The sequence below is a fragment of the Stylophora pistillata genome, chromosome 2 (assembly GCF_964205215.1).
Source record: "Stylophora pistillata chromosome 2, jaStyPist1.2, whole genome shotgun sequence".
NCBI lineage: Eukaryota > Metazoa > Cnidaria > Anthozoa > Scleractinia > Pocilloporidae > Stylophora > Stylophora pistillata.
The window spans coordinates 27,218,144-27,231,814 of record NC_142520.1 but is presented as its reverse complement, the minus strand read 5'-3'; the positions used below and the strand labels follow the sequence as shown (position 1 = coordinate 27,231,814).

Sequence of the window (13,671 nt, the reverse complement as noted above, 5' to 3'; positions counted from 1 at the left end):
TCCTTCTCCAACACTTGCTTTCCTAGGACACAAGATCAAGATGAAGAACAGAGATCGTTATCAGAAGAAATGAAGGACAAACTCATATACATTGCACAAGTTAGTTTAATGTGATCTTTACTTACTAGGGGAGTTTTATTACGAAGGGGTGACAAATGATACCTAGAAAAATCGTGGATCTCACAAAATTTTTATCCAATCTCGAAATCTCGTCAGCCCGAGATTATGGGATTTTTTCTTATAGCCTTGAACCTTAGTTTATTGTTAGCTAGAGTAACTTTCGGGCATCTTCGTGACCTACGAAAGTCAGTGTATGGTCGCTGTTGGTCGAAATATTGTGATGAAGAAGCTGATATGTAGCAAAACCTTAATTCATTGTTAGCTAAAGTAGCTTTGGGATATCTTCGTGACATACTAAAGTAGTGTATGATCACTGTCGATCGAAAATCTGGGATGGAGAAAGTGATATGTAGCAAAACCGAATGCAAAAGATGACTTTGCAATTTTAACGCAAAACTTTTGGTACGTTGCAATGATCTGAATAAGATTATCAAAAGGAGTGTGCGTGTGCGCGTGCGTGCGCACGTGCATGTTTTGTGTGCGCGTGTGCGTGTGCGTGTGTGTGCTTTGCTTCGCTTTTTTCCGTTTTTGTTACTATTTGTTTTATTTTATCGTGTTTTTTTGTTCTACACTTGAAACTACGCTTGACCCCTCTCTATTTTTTGTCCGAAAATGTGAGAACGATAAATTTTCACTATTGAACAATATCTTTGTTATGTTTCTTTTCCTGACTGGGCAGTTGGAAGAAAAGCTAAAGGAGCAGACTGCGGAGCTGAAAAAGGCTGACGTTGCAACCAAGTAAGGATGCATGAACAGTTCACTAAAATAAATACAAATTCATGACGTTCTTTCCTCTGTAAAACGCTCCACCTAAATGCATACTCAGGTTCAGACCACAAAGAGGTCAAAACCATATCCTATGGCGGCGCACGAGTCGATATATAGAATATTTATTAAAAACTGGATCATTGGATAATGCAATTCAAGACTTTTTATTGGCTTAGCCATTATGGTATATGAGCCAATATACCATAATCTACAAATATGGTAAGCGTACGCGTCAGCTTAAAATCAAAAGGGAGCTAAAAAATCCAGTTTCTTCTTACAAAATAATATTTTCTTGGGGGCGTTTTTAATAAAACAATTATTCCACTCGCGCTTGTTGGATATGAGATGATTATAGCCAACGAGGCGCGTAGCGCCTCGTTGGCTATCTATCACCACATATCCAACGCGCGCTCGTGGAATAATTGTTAATTAGCCTGTTTTTTTCTGTCATTTGAAAGGAATCTCTCTCAAGTACCATTTTTATCACATAGTCGAGATCTCGACCCAGACCGACAATTTTCCGCCTTTCTTTCAGGGCTTTGAATAAAGAGCTTCGAGAGTGTAAGGACCAAATCCAGATGTACAAGGAGATGACAGAAGTTAAGGACCAAGTCGTTGTCTCGCTCACTGACCAGGTAAATGAAATTGTCGTGGCAACGGTCATCAGTGTGCTGAACCTGACTAGCATCTAATTTCTCCTTACAATATCACCCCTGAATCACACGTTAAGGTCACGAGAATAAAGGAAATGATCACAAACTGAAGAAGCTCTTGTTTGTTAAGAGAATTCTCTTTGTCAGCACCATAGGGAATGTATAGAGAACAGTATGGAGTATATGTAAACTCATGTTAGGGTGCAAAAGGTTAAGTGGCTACAATCTGGATCATGTCTTGGTTATCATCTGCGTCCAATGACGCAAAATTCAACTGTGTACAACTATATTTTATTAAAGTTCTTTGCAGAAGTTCAGCTGCTCAGATTTCTTCTGTGTTCGACATGTCCATAGGACCTACTCTTTCGTATGCTTATCTTAGAGAGCGGCGTGATTCGCTGTAAAAAAAAATGGTTAACGATTTCCGTTTCGCTAGGAATGTGCCGACATTGCAGGCTCTGGAAAGGATCGCAAAGGTTTGCGATTCAAGTCAAGTTGCTTACCACAGTTCGCAGGGATTACTGGGAGCGTTAAAATTATAAAGACAGGCAGCAACAGAAATGATTACCGGTTATCACTCTGACTTACATACTTTCTTTCTTTTTCTCATTAGTTATATGCATTAGAGAAATCCACTGTAGAAGGTGAAGAAGTTCTAGAATTTGACGAAGAAAACAACGAAGAATTTGAAAGGTATGTACTAAAAGTTTTTTGTCCTCGTAAAATGTTAGTATTGTTTTTCCATGCAGTCCTTCTTTCGTCGCGTAGCTTTTGCATCAGGCATTTGCGTTTCCTTTTATCGAAGCGGTAGACGGAGCTGCGTTTTTTTTTATTTTTTTATTTGTGTACTATCTTCGCGATGATTTTGTCTCTCCCTTTTGTAGTTCGACGTCTTGTAAGAGCAGTGATACCAAATCTGCAGAGAACAGAATCGATGATATCCAAGGGATAGAGAAACTTAAGGTAGGAGAGAACATAGTAATCAGCAATCCTTTTTCCTGCTCCGTACCTTTAGTAATGGTTACGTGCAACACGAAAGTTGTCTTCGAAATCTATCAGCTTGGCGTTCGGGAGTTTAAGAAAAGGACCTTAAGCAAACCACGACGACAACGACAACGAAGACGTGGAAAAACAAAAGATCCAATTGGCAGAACAATAGCCCAGCACGTGCGTTTTAAAGCTTTGTTCATTTCTTAGCCGTCCTTTGCAAAACAACAATGTGAAATCGCCAAAATTTGCGTCGTCTGCGGACGGAAACCGCGACGGCAAATTATATTAATTTCCATTTGGAACTCAACGTTACTTCTAGACGTTGTGCTAAAGTTGAGGTGTGGCGCCGTATGAGACGGTAAACACATGCAGCCATTTTCGAAATTCTAATCAAAAGTAGGCTTTCATTTTTTTAATCGATGTCTTCCTTGGCGTTACCGTCCTGACTCCTCAAGGTCCCCGTTGTTAAGAAGGCGGCTCTGCGAACTGACGAGGACTAACTTTTTTCGTAATAAGTGTGCAGCTCCATCTTTTTAAATTTTTAGCTTGCCCTCACTTTTGGAGTTTGCGCGATAGTATCTGTTCTCATTCCGAACTAGCCAATGAAAAGTCACAAAATCTTCTAATATCATTTCCACGTCCTGTTTTTTTTTTTTTTTTTTTTTCTATCCTTGTGCATTTTCGAATATTGCTTTAGTAGTTTTAGGGTCTTAAAGACCTTTTCAAACCTTCGAGCACTATCTTGTTCCATTTTCAAAGAAATACCGCTGACATCATTAGTCAGCAGTTGTCATGTACGTGGTATAAAATATCATTTCTCCTTCTCCTCCTCCTCCTTCTTCTTGGTGCCCCGACCGTTTTTCTTTTTTCCGAATTTGGCTGTTCGGGTTCATTCAAAAAAACACGGGGCAGTGTTTGTTACTGCAATAATTGGCTGTTTTATTCAAAATTAGCATACTAAGCAATTTCTTCTTCAGTTAAGTTGCGATGTGGTACTTTTCTCCTTGTAGGAAACGTGCCAAGCTTACGTACTTCAAAACAGGTTCTTAAACAGCGAGATTCTGGAATTTAATAAGCTCAGAGCCCACGAAAGTGAGATTCTCAAGGCGCAAACGATGTAAGTATGATGCAAGTTGACAATTGATTATCATAAGACTAAAGCCACGACAAAAGGGACCTTAAGTAATCAGGACGACAATGAATTTAAATTTATAGAATGAATTCCGTGAATGGCTGGATGTGTTTTCTGCCTCTGAAGGCGCTACGCCTCAACTTCAGCTTCATGGATAGGAGCGGGGTTAAGTTCCAAATTTAAACTTAGCAATTTGTCGTCGGTGTTTCCATTTTCGGAAAACGTAAATTTTGGCGAATTCACGTTCTTATTTGGCAGAGGACGGCTAAGAAATGTACAAAGTTTAAAAATGCACGTGCTGAGCTGTTAATCTGTCAATTAGGTCTCTTGTTTTGCCTCGTCCTCTTTGCCGTTGCCTTCGTGATTTGCTTAAGGTCCCTATTCACACTGGAAAATACCAAGAACAAAGGAAGTAGCACAGTGATCCAAGGAAAACACAAAGAGAAAACAAATAAACTGACTGAAGGGCGGCAAACACAAGTGATCGACACACGATTCTTTATGGTTTTGCACCTAGTTGGTGGTGATACAAGTTTTCTAGACTAGTCACGGGACATAGTCAAGTAAAAGTATTGAAAAACCGTGGTTCGGGTGTAAAGAGCCGTATTTAGCAATTTAAACTTAGTTTTTTTTTTTTTTTCCACACGACGGTGCTGTAAACCGCCGCACGCTTTTCTCTCTAGCTTGATACGACATTAAAAAAAAACCCTTGTTTCGCGCAGGGATGTCTATCTAAAGTCAGTCTGATGAAAGATGTCTTGGTATTTTCAGGCGACTGGCTACCGTTGAAGCTGAGATGTGTAAATACAAAAGCAAGTACTTCCTTGTACTTAGAGAATTCCAGAAACCACGAAGAGGTGAAGTGTTGGTTTTTCACTTGTTTGGAAAATACTATGTTAGCTTTTATGGGGAATTCTTGGTAATTCCTTCTCTGTCTTCGTTCTTAGGAACGAGTGAATTTGTTAAGAACTTATGCGTCGATCTTTTCACAGTGTGAATACTCTACATGTCTGCGCACAAAAACCACGATGCTATCGTTGGCCTCGATAGAGTTTAATTCTTATGGTTTATGATTTTAGAGGCTTATTTACCATTTTTCCTCAGCCAATATTGCTGATATGTATGGGTTTCTTTTCTCGACACTTTGTTACCCTCGAGACTTGTTCCCGTTTTGCCAGTCCTCACAAAGGACACTTAGATAATTATGCCTCAGTGAGGCTGAGCCTGTGCATGAAGGACATTGGAAGTGTCAAGCTTACATCAAGTTTCACCCAAACCTACGTCCTGGTGAAAGAGTATTGTGGTATTACAGGGGGTGGCCCTTAGCTGTAGATGTTTGTTGTTATTACTGCAATTTTAGGGTTTTCTTTTTTTTCCTTGAATCAATGAGAAGAACACCAATTTTTTCCGAAAAATTATTTGAACTAATAGTGGGATATTTCAACTAGATGGTGAGCGCTGGAATGTGGATGATGACGTAATCAGCAGACTGGTGGAGGATGCCATTGACAGCGAGTCACGTGAGGTGTTAACATTGTCCCGGTCCAGGTGAGTGCAGACAACATGAAGTACTTCATTTTAAGGGTTTTACTTGAGCAAGCAGCTTGCGGCGAAAATGTTTCGGAAGACATGAAAAAGGAGTACCAGTTGACAGCTCTGAGTGCCCTGCAAAGGCTGCCTGTGTCGTTGTTTGTTAGTCGCTTATTAAATAATCAGAGTTTATGGTCGAGAGCGTAAATATGTTTTGGGCCCGACTAGCCTGAGCCGCAAGGCCAAGGTTGAAATGAGCTTTAAGAACGAACCAGAGCATAATTATTCCTAAGAACATGAACTGTATTACTGTTATCATCATTTAGTAGGCATCGAGAAATAAATAAAAACTGCCCAACCATGATAGTGATAATAATTATCGTTCTATCGTCTTATCTTAGTGCTTCAGCATGCAATGTTCTTTGACAGGCGAATCACTCCTTAAGAGATTTTTATGGTCTCTGCCAACTCGATGGGGTCGGCATTCGTGAGAAGACAAGTCCATCCAATTATTCATGAATGAATTTTTAGTGAAAATGATTACAGTTCTTCAAATCCGTCCTGTTTTTCTTTTTGTAGCCATAATTATTCCCTCTCGGAAAAAAGTGTTATTTCTTTTGGTTTTTGTATCTTTACGAACTAGTATCTTGCAGTCTCCTTTAAGTTTAAGGTAAATTTGCGCGTTTAAGATCGTAATTAGTCATTCTCCCCTCCATTTACTCAACATTTCCCTGTTAATTAATAAGGAGATTTGGTGCTCTAACAAGTAAAACCGTTTGGCCAATAAGTTTGTCTATCCTCATTGACTACTGAGGATGAATACTTGCTGGACATTTCATCGAAACTGTTGGGAGAAGTTACTGGCTAATTAACAAATGGTAAACAGCACAGCGTACACTATTGAGTTATGGATGCACGCGGGAGGTTGCTAAGCACGAAAGAAGCGTAAGAGTCGCTCGAGGCGATAGCCGAGAGCGACTCTAGCTTCTTGAGTGCTTAGCAAACCTCCCAAGTGCATCCATAACTCAATAGAGTACGCTGTGGTGTTTACCATTTGTTTTATAACATAACATTGATACATTGTAGCTAAAGAGTTCCCTTTTATTTAACAAATCTTGCGTGACCAGAAAAAACAAGCGCGCGCGTAAAAATAGTCTTTGCATTTGCTCACGTCAGCAGCGTACACCCATGGGCAAATGGGGGACGCTAAATTGACCAATCAGAGCGCGTGCTTTACTTTGGTTATGTTATAATCTGATGGTGATCTTATTTTTCTTTTTTTTTTTTTTTTTTGCCAGTATTCAACCTTACGACCGCTGGGGCTTCAGGCAGAATCTTGAAGGCGAAGACGAAGAAGCATTTCTATCAATGGCTAAGAAAATGGACAGAAGATCAGAAGAACTCAAAGCAAGTGGAGTTGTTTGGCTACATCCTGTCGTAAATGCCTTATCTGAAACATTGCTGATGCATAATGTTGCACTCCAAAGATGTTGACATTATTGTCGACGTTGTTACAGGACCTATGCTGCTTGGCCGATTAAAAGTTTAGAGCGCAGGCTCTGAAGTGGACATGCTGCGTCATCCATCGCAAGGGTTAAAACAAAATAACATAATGTTCTTTTTCTTAGGCAAATATGAATGCAAGCTCTCACGAAATGTCAGTGGAAGTGAAGTGGGAAAACTATATGGTGACACACAAAAACAGAGATCTGCAAAAGACGGTAAGTGCCCAGATTTCGATTTCTTCTCACTTCACAGGGCCACAGGCGTAACTATGACCCCATCTTTTCGTATCCTTTCTTTTCCTGCCTGCTTTTTTTGGACTGAAACAGCGATTTCTTTGACCAGTCCAAATCAAAAGAAAATTGGAGAACAAAGAGGAAGGTTTCTGATCCAGGCTTTGGGAAATGTCACTGTTAACGTTTTCAGGTGTTAATCTCTCAACGGAAGTCGTTTCCCCGAGACGTCCGCTTGAAAAGTAATATCAATTTGATTTTCTCAGAAACTAAAAATATAATGGCGGACGGTATGGAGGCAAACTTTGTCGATGAAAATATCTTCGAAAAAGAAGAGAAACGATGTTCGTGAACACAGATTTACGCTGCAGACGTCTTTGGGAACAGTAATTTTCTGTCTGAAACGAAAAATAACTATTTTGTGATCTAAATTTTAAACATTGGTGTCACAACGTCTGAATTTTCTCGTTTCAGCCTGAACTGAAAGCTCTGGTTAGAAACGGTGTACCACACGAGCATCGCGCCACGATATGGAACTTTTGCATTAATGAGTGCGTACAGGAAACCAGGAGGATAGCAGGGGACGAGTATTATCATCATCTGCTGGAGTCCATCAAAGGTCAGCCTTCTCCTGCAGTGAAACAGATCGAGCTTGACTTGCTGCGCACCTTACCAAACAATAAACACTATGATAAGCTAGACGCCGACGGGGTAAGTCCTGAAGATCAACAACGATGTTTACCTATGCAGCTTATTTGGATTTCCGCTGTAAGAAGACTCCACGAATATTGTTACTCCTCCTGATTGGGTCCCAGTCCATCTCAAGTTAACCCTCAAGCATTTTACCAGGTTTCTCCAACAGTCTATTGGTACCCAGTCCCATTTAAACCCCTGAATGGAGAGAGACACTGTGAAATTAAACTGTCTTCACCCCTAAGAACCCAACCCAATAGAACCTGTGGAAGCCATCATATTCGATCTTTCATCCGTCAGTCTAGATTTTTTTTCCCCGATGGTAACTTGAGGAGAATCTAGTGGGTTTTCCAAGTGAGTCAATCCCTTTTCCACGTTACATCAAGCAAGTATCAATTCCTGTGAACTGCCTGTGACTCGCGGCAAACAGGAATAAATAGTGGAGAAGATAGCTACGAGAGGAGGTTGGACGCCGCTAGGACTCTTTTGTCAAATTGCTGATTCAGTTGGTCGGGGAAATTTTAAATTTTTAAGAGAAAATTCAAGGAAAAAAAAACCTATTTCTGTGGCAATGTGGCAATGTGGCAACCATCAAAGGGCTGTTTATCGTTTACCTAGCTTGTGTCCCTTTTGTTTTGCTTTGTGATTAGTTTGTTTGTTTACTTTCTGACAGACTACCAAACTAAGGGAAGTTCTTTTGGCTTATAGTTGGCATAATCCTGATGTAGGTTATTGTCAGGTAAGGTAATTGTCAGGTAATGATGTGTAAATTGCGTAACGACATTTTGTCCTAAAACCCTTTGATAATTGTTTTGGGACATTAGGGGGGAAATAGCTTAAGTATACTCGTTGAGCGAAGGTTACCAAGGATCTGGTATCACAAAAGCTTCTTCTTGAACGTACTTTGTCTTGCTGCCACAACGTTTACGGCATCCTTTCTTAAAGTAACTCCAACTACCACTTCTATTTCCGAAACCACACGTGCTTTTATTCTCATTTGATTATGTTTTCTTGACCTTGAAAGTTAACGTAACACCTGTGCTCAACGGAGATAACTTCCTTAGTTAGGAAACACTCACAGATGGGAACCGTGCGCTGATAAAAAGTCAAAAGTTCCAAGCAAATAAAACGCTCTAAACAGTGATAACAAAAGAAACATCGAATTCGAGAACGTTTCAAGAGGGACCCCCAAAATGTCTCTCTCACTGTAAACTACGCGATGGTTCTTAACTGAAGCTACACAAGACTTGTTATTATGAGTGCGTCTTACTGTTGTATTTTATAGGGATTAAACCGGCTGGTCGCCATTACTCTACTTTACCTCAACGAAGAAGAGTCTTTCTGGTGGGTGTGATCTTTCGTTAGATCATTATGTGTTTCATATCCCGTTTTTGTCATTATAAATGATGGTGACGATGAACACATAGTTATCATTGAAAGCTTATGAAGTGTTTAATTGAAAAAGTTTCGAAAGCAAGACGACTAAAAATCAGTGGTAAAGCTTAAAGTCTGCACGGCTCTCAACAGTGTAAATTATTCAGGAATTGCGCTTTCTTTTGCCATTAATCGCATCTTTTTCATGGACAGCGAGAGACGAACGCTGAAACGAAACAACTAATTAGATTTCAAGGCAATCACGTTGTAAAAATGAAAAGGGTAACGCCATTATGTGGCTGATTTCACAACTTGCCCGCTAAAGCTTTGTGTAAGAAAAAATTGGACGAATTTAGAAATTTACAACTCGTAAATGACAATAATGCGCTTCTTGAAGCTGACGACCATCTTTTCGGGCGATTTGAAACAAGTTGCGGCATAATGGAAATTGAATTTTGTTTCTTGCAATTTTGGATTGAAATTGTACTTGTTGCTGTCAGACTAAACTGCACCTCTCACGGTTCAACTGCCATTGTAAATTTGCTGTACACGTCGAATGAAGACTTCAAATTTCGTGCATTGATTATTACAGGTGTCTGGTGGCTATTGTAGAACACCTCATGCCCAGAGACTACTATTCCAAAACACTGGTTGCATCACAGGCTGATCAACGCGTGCTCAAGGATCTCCTGGCTGAGAAACTCCCAAGACTCAGTGCACATTTTGACGCTCTTATGTAAGCAATTAAAGAGCTCTTCTCTGACGACTCATCCACTCATGAACTACACTGCACGAGTTTAAACTTACAGCACGAACTACTTCAAATGATTGACCTCGGAAAACACTCTCTGTTATCACGGGCACACTCTTTCCAATAGAGGACAACAACTGCTGGCACCATACGAAAGGCTTTTTTTACGACATCGACATTTAAAGGAACTGAATAGAGCGACAGATCGACACAGACCGATCATGTCCGACTTAACTTGCTTGATTCTTATAGGAGATAACATGACGTCAGAACAGGCCATTTCGATTTACCTTTGGTCTCTTTTTCAAAACGAGGCCCGGTGGTGAACCATTCTTATGAAAATGAGACTAATTTGCATATGAAGGACAACTTATTGACACATGAAAGGATGAGCACCAAGACTCGCTTTAAAAAAGAGGCCAGAGGTAATTTGGAATTGAGCTGTTGACCCATCAATTTTTACTAACCCCACCTTAAGAGCTCGAATGACAAACAATTCGTCGCTTTACTCCTTTGCATGTGAATGTTTTGGTATTGTGAGGAAAATTTATGTGAGAATTTTTGCGAACTCCCACACTTGGGGGAGTTAAGGATTAGACAGGACATGCGCTTTGCCGATTGATAATGGATCCGTTGTGTATGTTGTCAAAGAACTACAGCGACAGATATGATTGGTTCGTTTTATTTGATTGACAGGGTGGATCTTTCGCTGGTTTGTTTCAACTGGTTTTTAACGGTGTTTGTAGACAGTTTCCCGATACAGGTAACAAAACCACAGCTCACTAGCTACGCACATAACAAAAGAGCAGACTGATTTTATGGGTGTCAGTTTGGATTCCAGTCCCTTTTTGTAGTAATACAACGTTATTTTCCTGTTTCAGACAACCCTGCGAGTGTGGGACACTTTTCTTTACGAGGGAAATAAGGTAGGCCGTAGTGTAATCATAGCTATGTAAACGTAAAGGATAGTTTTTCTTTTTTACAGTTACGTAGTATGCTCGAACTTCAAATTCATTAGGCAAGAAATCAAGTCTGAGACTGTCCTTCAAAATTGCACTTTAATGGAAAATTTCGAGGAATCCTCTGTGTAAAAACTATCTTTAGGTTGAATTTTTTCATAACTTAGCATCCTAAACATACCTGATTCAATATTCGGGAAGCAACATCAGCAAAGGAATCCAAAGAGACCTTTTTTGAAACTTTCCACTGAAGAATGGACAAGAATTAGGGAGCAGCCGTTATTTATCGCCGAGGGGGGAGAGGGGCGGGGGGAGCAGGTTGGTGGGAATCACATGATTTTCAGGGGGAACAGAGGGGGAATCAGTCGTCGCTAACTGAGTATAAATGGGGGAACATAGAAAAATGACCGCCAATGAGGGGGATCTTAGAATAATAAAGAACCTTAGGGAGCGGGGATCGGATCATTTCGATTGTGGCAAAACCAAAATCCTCCACCTCACTTCCCCCTCTCCGCCATAATATGACTAACCGTTTTGTAATTGAAATTCACGAAGGATTGTGACTTTCAGAGATTTCGGAGTGTGGTGATTGTGGTTTCCTTTTCTGTCAGGTGATGTTTCGCTTTGCCCTCGCCGTTTTTAAAAGCAGTGAAGAGCAACTTTTAAAGTGTGAGGATCACATGAGCATATTCAACTTCCTGAGACAAGTGCCCGAAAAAGTCACCGATGCGAACATGTTATCTCAGGTAAGAGATAGCTCTACGCTATGTGGCGTGTTTTAAAGCAAGCAGTCAAGAAAGATCATCCTCTAGGTATACGTGAAATCAAACAAGTGATCATACTTGTAGAGGCAAAGTTTGTGATCAAATCAAGAGGCCTATGCTGCTGAAGCTTATCCGGGTTCTGTAGCATGTATCGGGAGGCTCAGTGGCGTCATGGTTAGTGCGCTCGACTCCGGATCGAGTGGTCTGGGTTCGAGCCCTGGCCGGGGACATTGTGTTGTGTTCTTAGGCAAGACACTTTACTCTCACAATGTCTCTCTTTACCCAGGTGTTTAAACGGGTACCGGCGAATTGAATGCTGCGGGAGGGGGGGTAACCCTGCGGCCGACTAGTATCCCATGCAGGAGGGAGCAGAAATGCTCTCAGTCGCTTCAAGCTGCGGAAACCGGAGTTAAGCGCCGGTCTGATGGGCCACTTGCCTCGTCAACAACCTTTAACATTTTACCATAGCATGAGGCGACTACGAAGGGATGCTAGTCCATCGAAAAAAATCGGTTAGTTGAACCGAAATATAGCACATAGATTTAAAAAAAAAACTTCTGCTTTTGAGACATTCTCCGCTTTGAGGTCGCAAGATCTGGACGCAAAGTTTTGAGACAGTAGGAACCTTGCCTTGGATGAGGTGCTAGGCTCGTCAATTTGAGGAATGGCTTTGGGGAAGGAAGAGATAAACACAAAATGACTTTCCTTTCATTGTTTGTTTGTTTGTTTGTTTGTTTGTTTTTTCAGTTCGCCTTCCAATTTCTGAACCCTTTCCCGATGCAGAAGATCAAAACAAAGCGAGCATATCACTTGGAAGTCGTGAAGGTATATCATCTTAAGTCAGCTCCATTTCTTGTCTTACTAACGAACACTTTTCTTAGCTTGTCGGAAATCTTCGGAAGAGTTCGGACATCTTCGCAAGACTTCGGAAATCTTTGAAAAGGGCACTCCCGAAAGCCATCGTATTCCTCTGCATCTAATCGGTTTCCTATGGCAATATTGTAGTGAGCAGGTGCACATATGTACAGAGAACACCGATTGATTCGTTACATTGCAGCTAGCACAGGGATGAAAATTTCTTTTCATCTTTTTAATCTTACAGCGCGAGCTTGCCGAATTGGACAAATTACGCGAGGACTACGTCACAAGCAAGGCAGACGAGCCTGAATCTCGGGATGGGGACATGTTAGGTGAAGACTGAGAGCACTGGGAACCAGTTGAATCACAAGAGGGATCCTGTGGAAAAATCTAAATTCCGAGTCGTTTGTTTGGTGTGACTGTGGGTTTAAAGTGTTATTCTCTTTGTCCGAGACGACTTCATATTAACTTGGAGTAAGGTTCAATTAGTGAATGAGTAATAAAGCCCCTGGTAGAATTCGAGATTGGAATCCAACTGTTTTAGTAAAATTTTGCATGGGTATTGATCTACAAATGTTAAAGTCATAAGAGTGATTTTTACAATTTATTCTTTGTCAAATATAGGTTTTTTTTTTCCTATCGGCCTTTTATAAACTGTGAATTGGGAATTACTCTTCCGTTCACAATGCAACGTTTCTTTCGTGGTTCATTCGTTCTACGTCTTGGTCAGTGAACCCCTCTAACAATTTTCACTAGGCATTTCTTTAAACTCCATCAGTACTTTACAAGCTTGCCGTCTGACCAAGATACCTCAGCACATATAATAGAAGGCTGAGTCATGGTAAATGTAAAATGTAAATAACTACTGAGAAATACTTTTTACAGAAGTATACTTTATTGAAAAAAAAAATCACCTTTGATTTGACGTAAATTCTATGAATATTATCTCCGCTGTTCCAACAAAAAATTACCACTACACAGGTATTTTTGTCTGATTAAGAATTATACAAATGTTCCAGAAAATGATTAACATGATTTTTTCAAGTAAAATTTTTTTCTATTTTCTCTCATTGTAATTATCCCTTCAACTTCCAATTATGACCAAGACAGAATTTCTCCTTACAATATAAGTACAATTTCAAGCAAGCAAGGGATGAGAGTAGTTAGTTCTTATTAACCGAGCGAGAGGTCTGTATGAGAGAATCTTGACCGAGGTCGCTAGTACAGACCAAGCGCAGTGAGGTCTGTACCGGCGACCGAGGTCAAAATTCTCCCATACAAACCGACCTAGCTCGGTTAATAAGATGTTTATTATATGGTTGTGTCTTCCATGCCAATTTTTT

The 13,671-nt window shown here is 40.4% G+C and overlaps 1 protein-coding gene across 1 annotated transcript in view; it reads left to right on the top strand.

The window, feature by feature from the left end:
* The window catches only part of LOC111341008 (TBC1 domain family member 2B), a 28,096-nt gene extending 15,246 nt beyond the window's left edge, over nucleotides 1-12,850 (top strand). The window contains exons 16-34 of the mRNA XM_088748612.1: nucleotides 27-99; nucleotides 800-858; nucleotides 1,424-1,523; nucleotides 2,155-2,234; nucleotides 2,426-2,504; nucleotides 3,542-3,648; nucleotides 4,435-4,520; nucleotides 5,112-5,211; nucleotides 6,492-6,600; nucleotides 6,822-6,914; nucleotides 7,404-7,640; nucleotides 8,296-8,361; nucleotides 8,908-8,966; nucleotides 9,589-9,732; nucleotides 10,444-10,510; nucleotides 10,629-10,673; nucleotides 11,318-11,452; nucleotides 12,218-12,295; nucleotides 12,573-12,850. Of these exons, the coding sequence (XP_088604738.1) occupies nucleotides 27-99; nucleotides 800-858; nucleotides 1,424-1,523; nucleotides 2,155-2,234; nucleotides 2,426-2,504; nucleotides 3,542-3,648; nucleotides 4,435-4,520; nucleotides 5,112-5,211; nucleotides 6,492-6,600; nucleotides 6,822-6,914; nucleotides 7,404-7,640; nucleotides 8,296-8,361; nucleotides 8,908-8,966; nucleotides 9,589-9,732; nucleotides 10,444-10,510; nucleotides 10,629-10,673; nucleotides 11,318-11,452; nucleotides 12,218-12,295; nucleotides 12,573-12,671 (1,816 nt within the window). The 3' untranslated portion in view covers nucleotides 12,672-12,850. The remainder of the gene's footprint in view (nucleotides 1-26; nucleotides 100-799; nucleotides 859-1,423; nucleotides 1,524-2,154; nucleotides 2,235-2,425; nucleotides 2,505-3,541; nucleotides 3,649-4,434; nucleotides 4,521-5,111; nucleotides 5,212-6,491; nucleotides 6,601-6,821; nucleotides 6,915-7,403; nucleotides 7,641-8,295; nucleotides 8,362-8,907; nucleotides 8,967-9,588; nucleotides 9,733-10,443; nucleotides 10,511-10,628; nucleotides 10,674-11,317; nucleotides 11,453-12,217; nucleotides 12,296-12,572) is intronic.
* The last annotated feature ends 821 nt before the right edge of the window (nucleotides 12,851-13,671 follow it).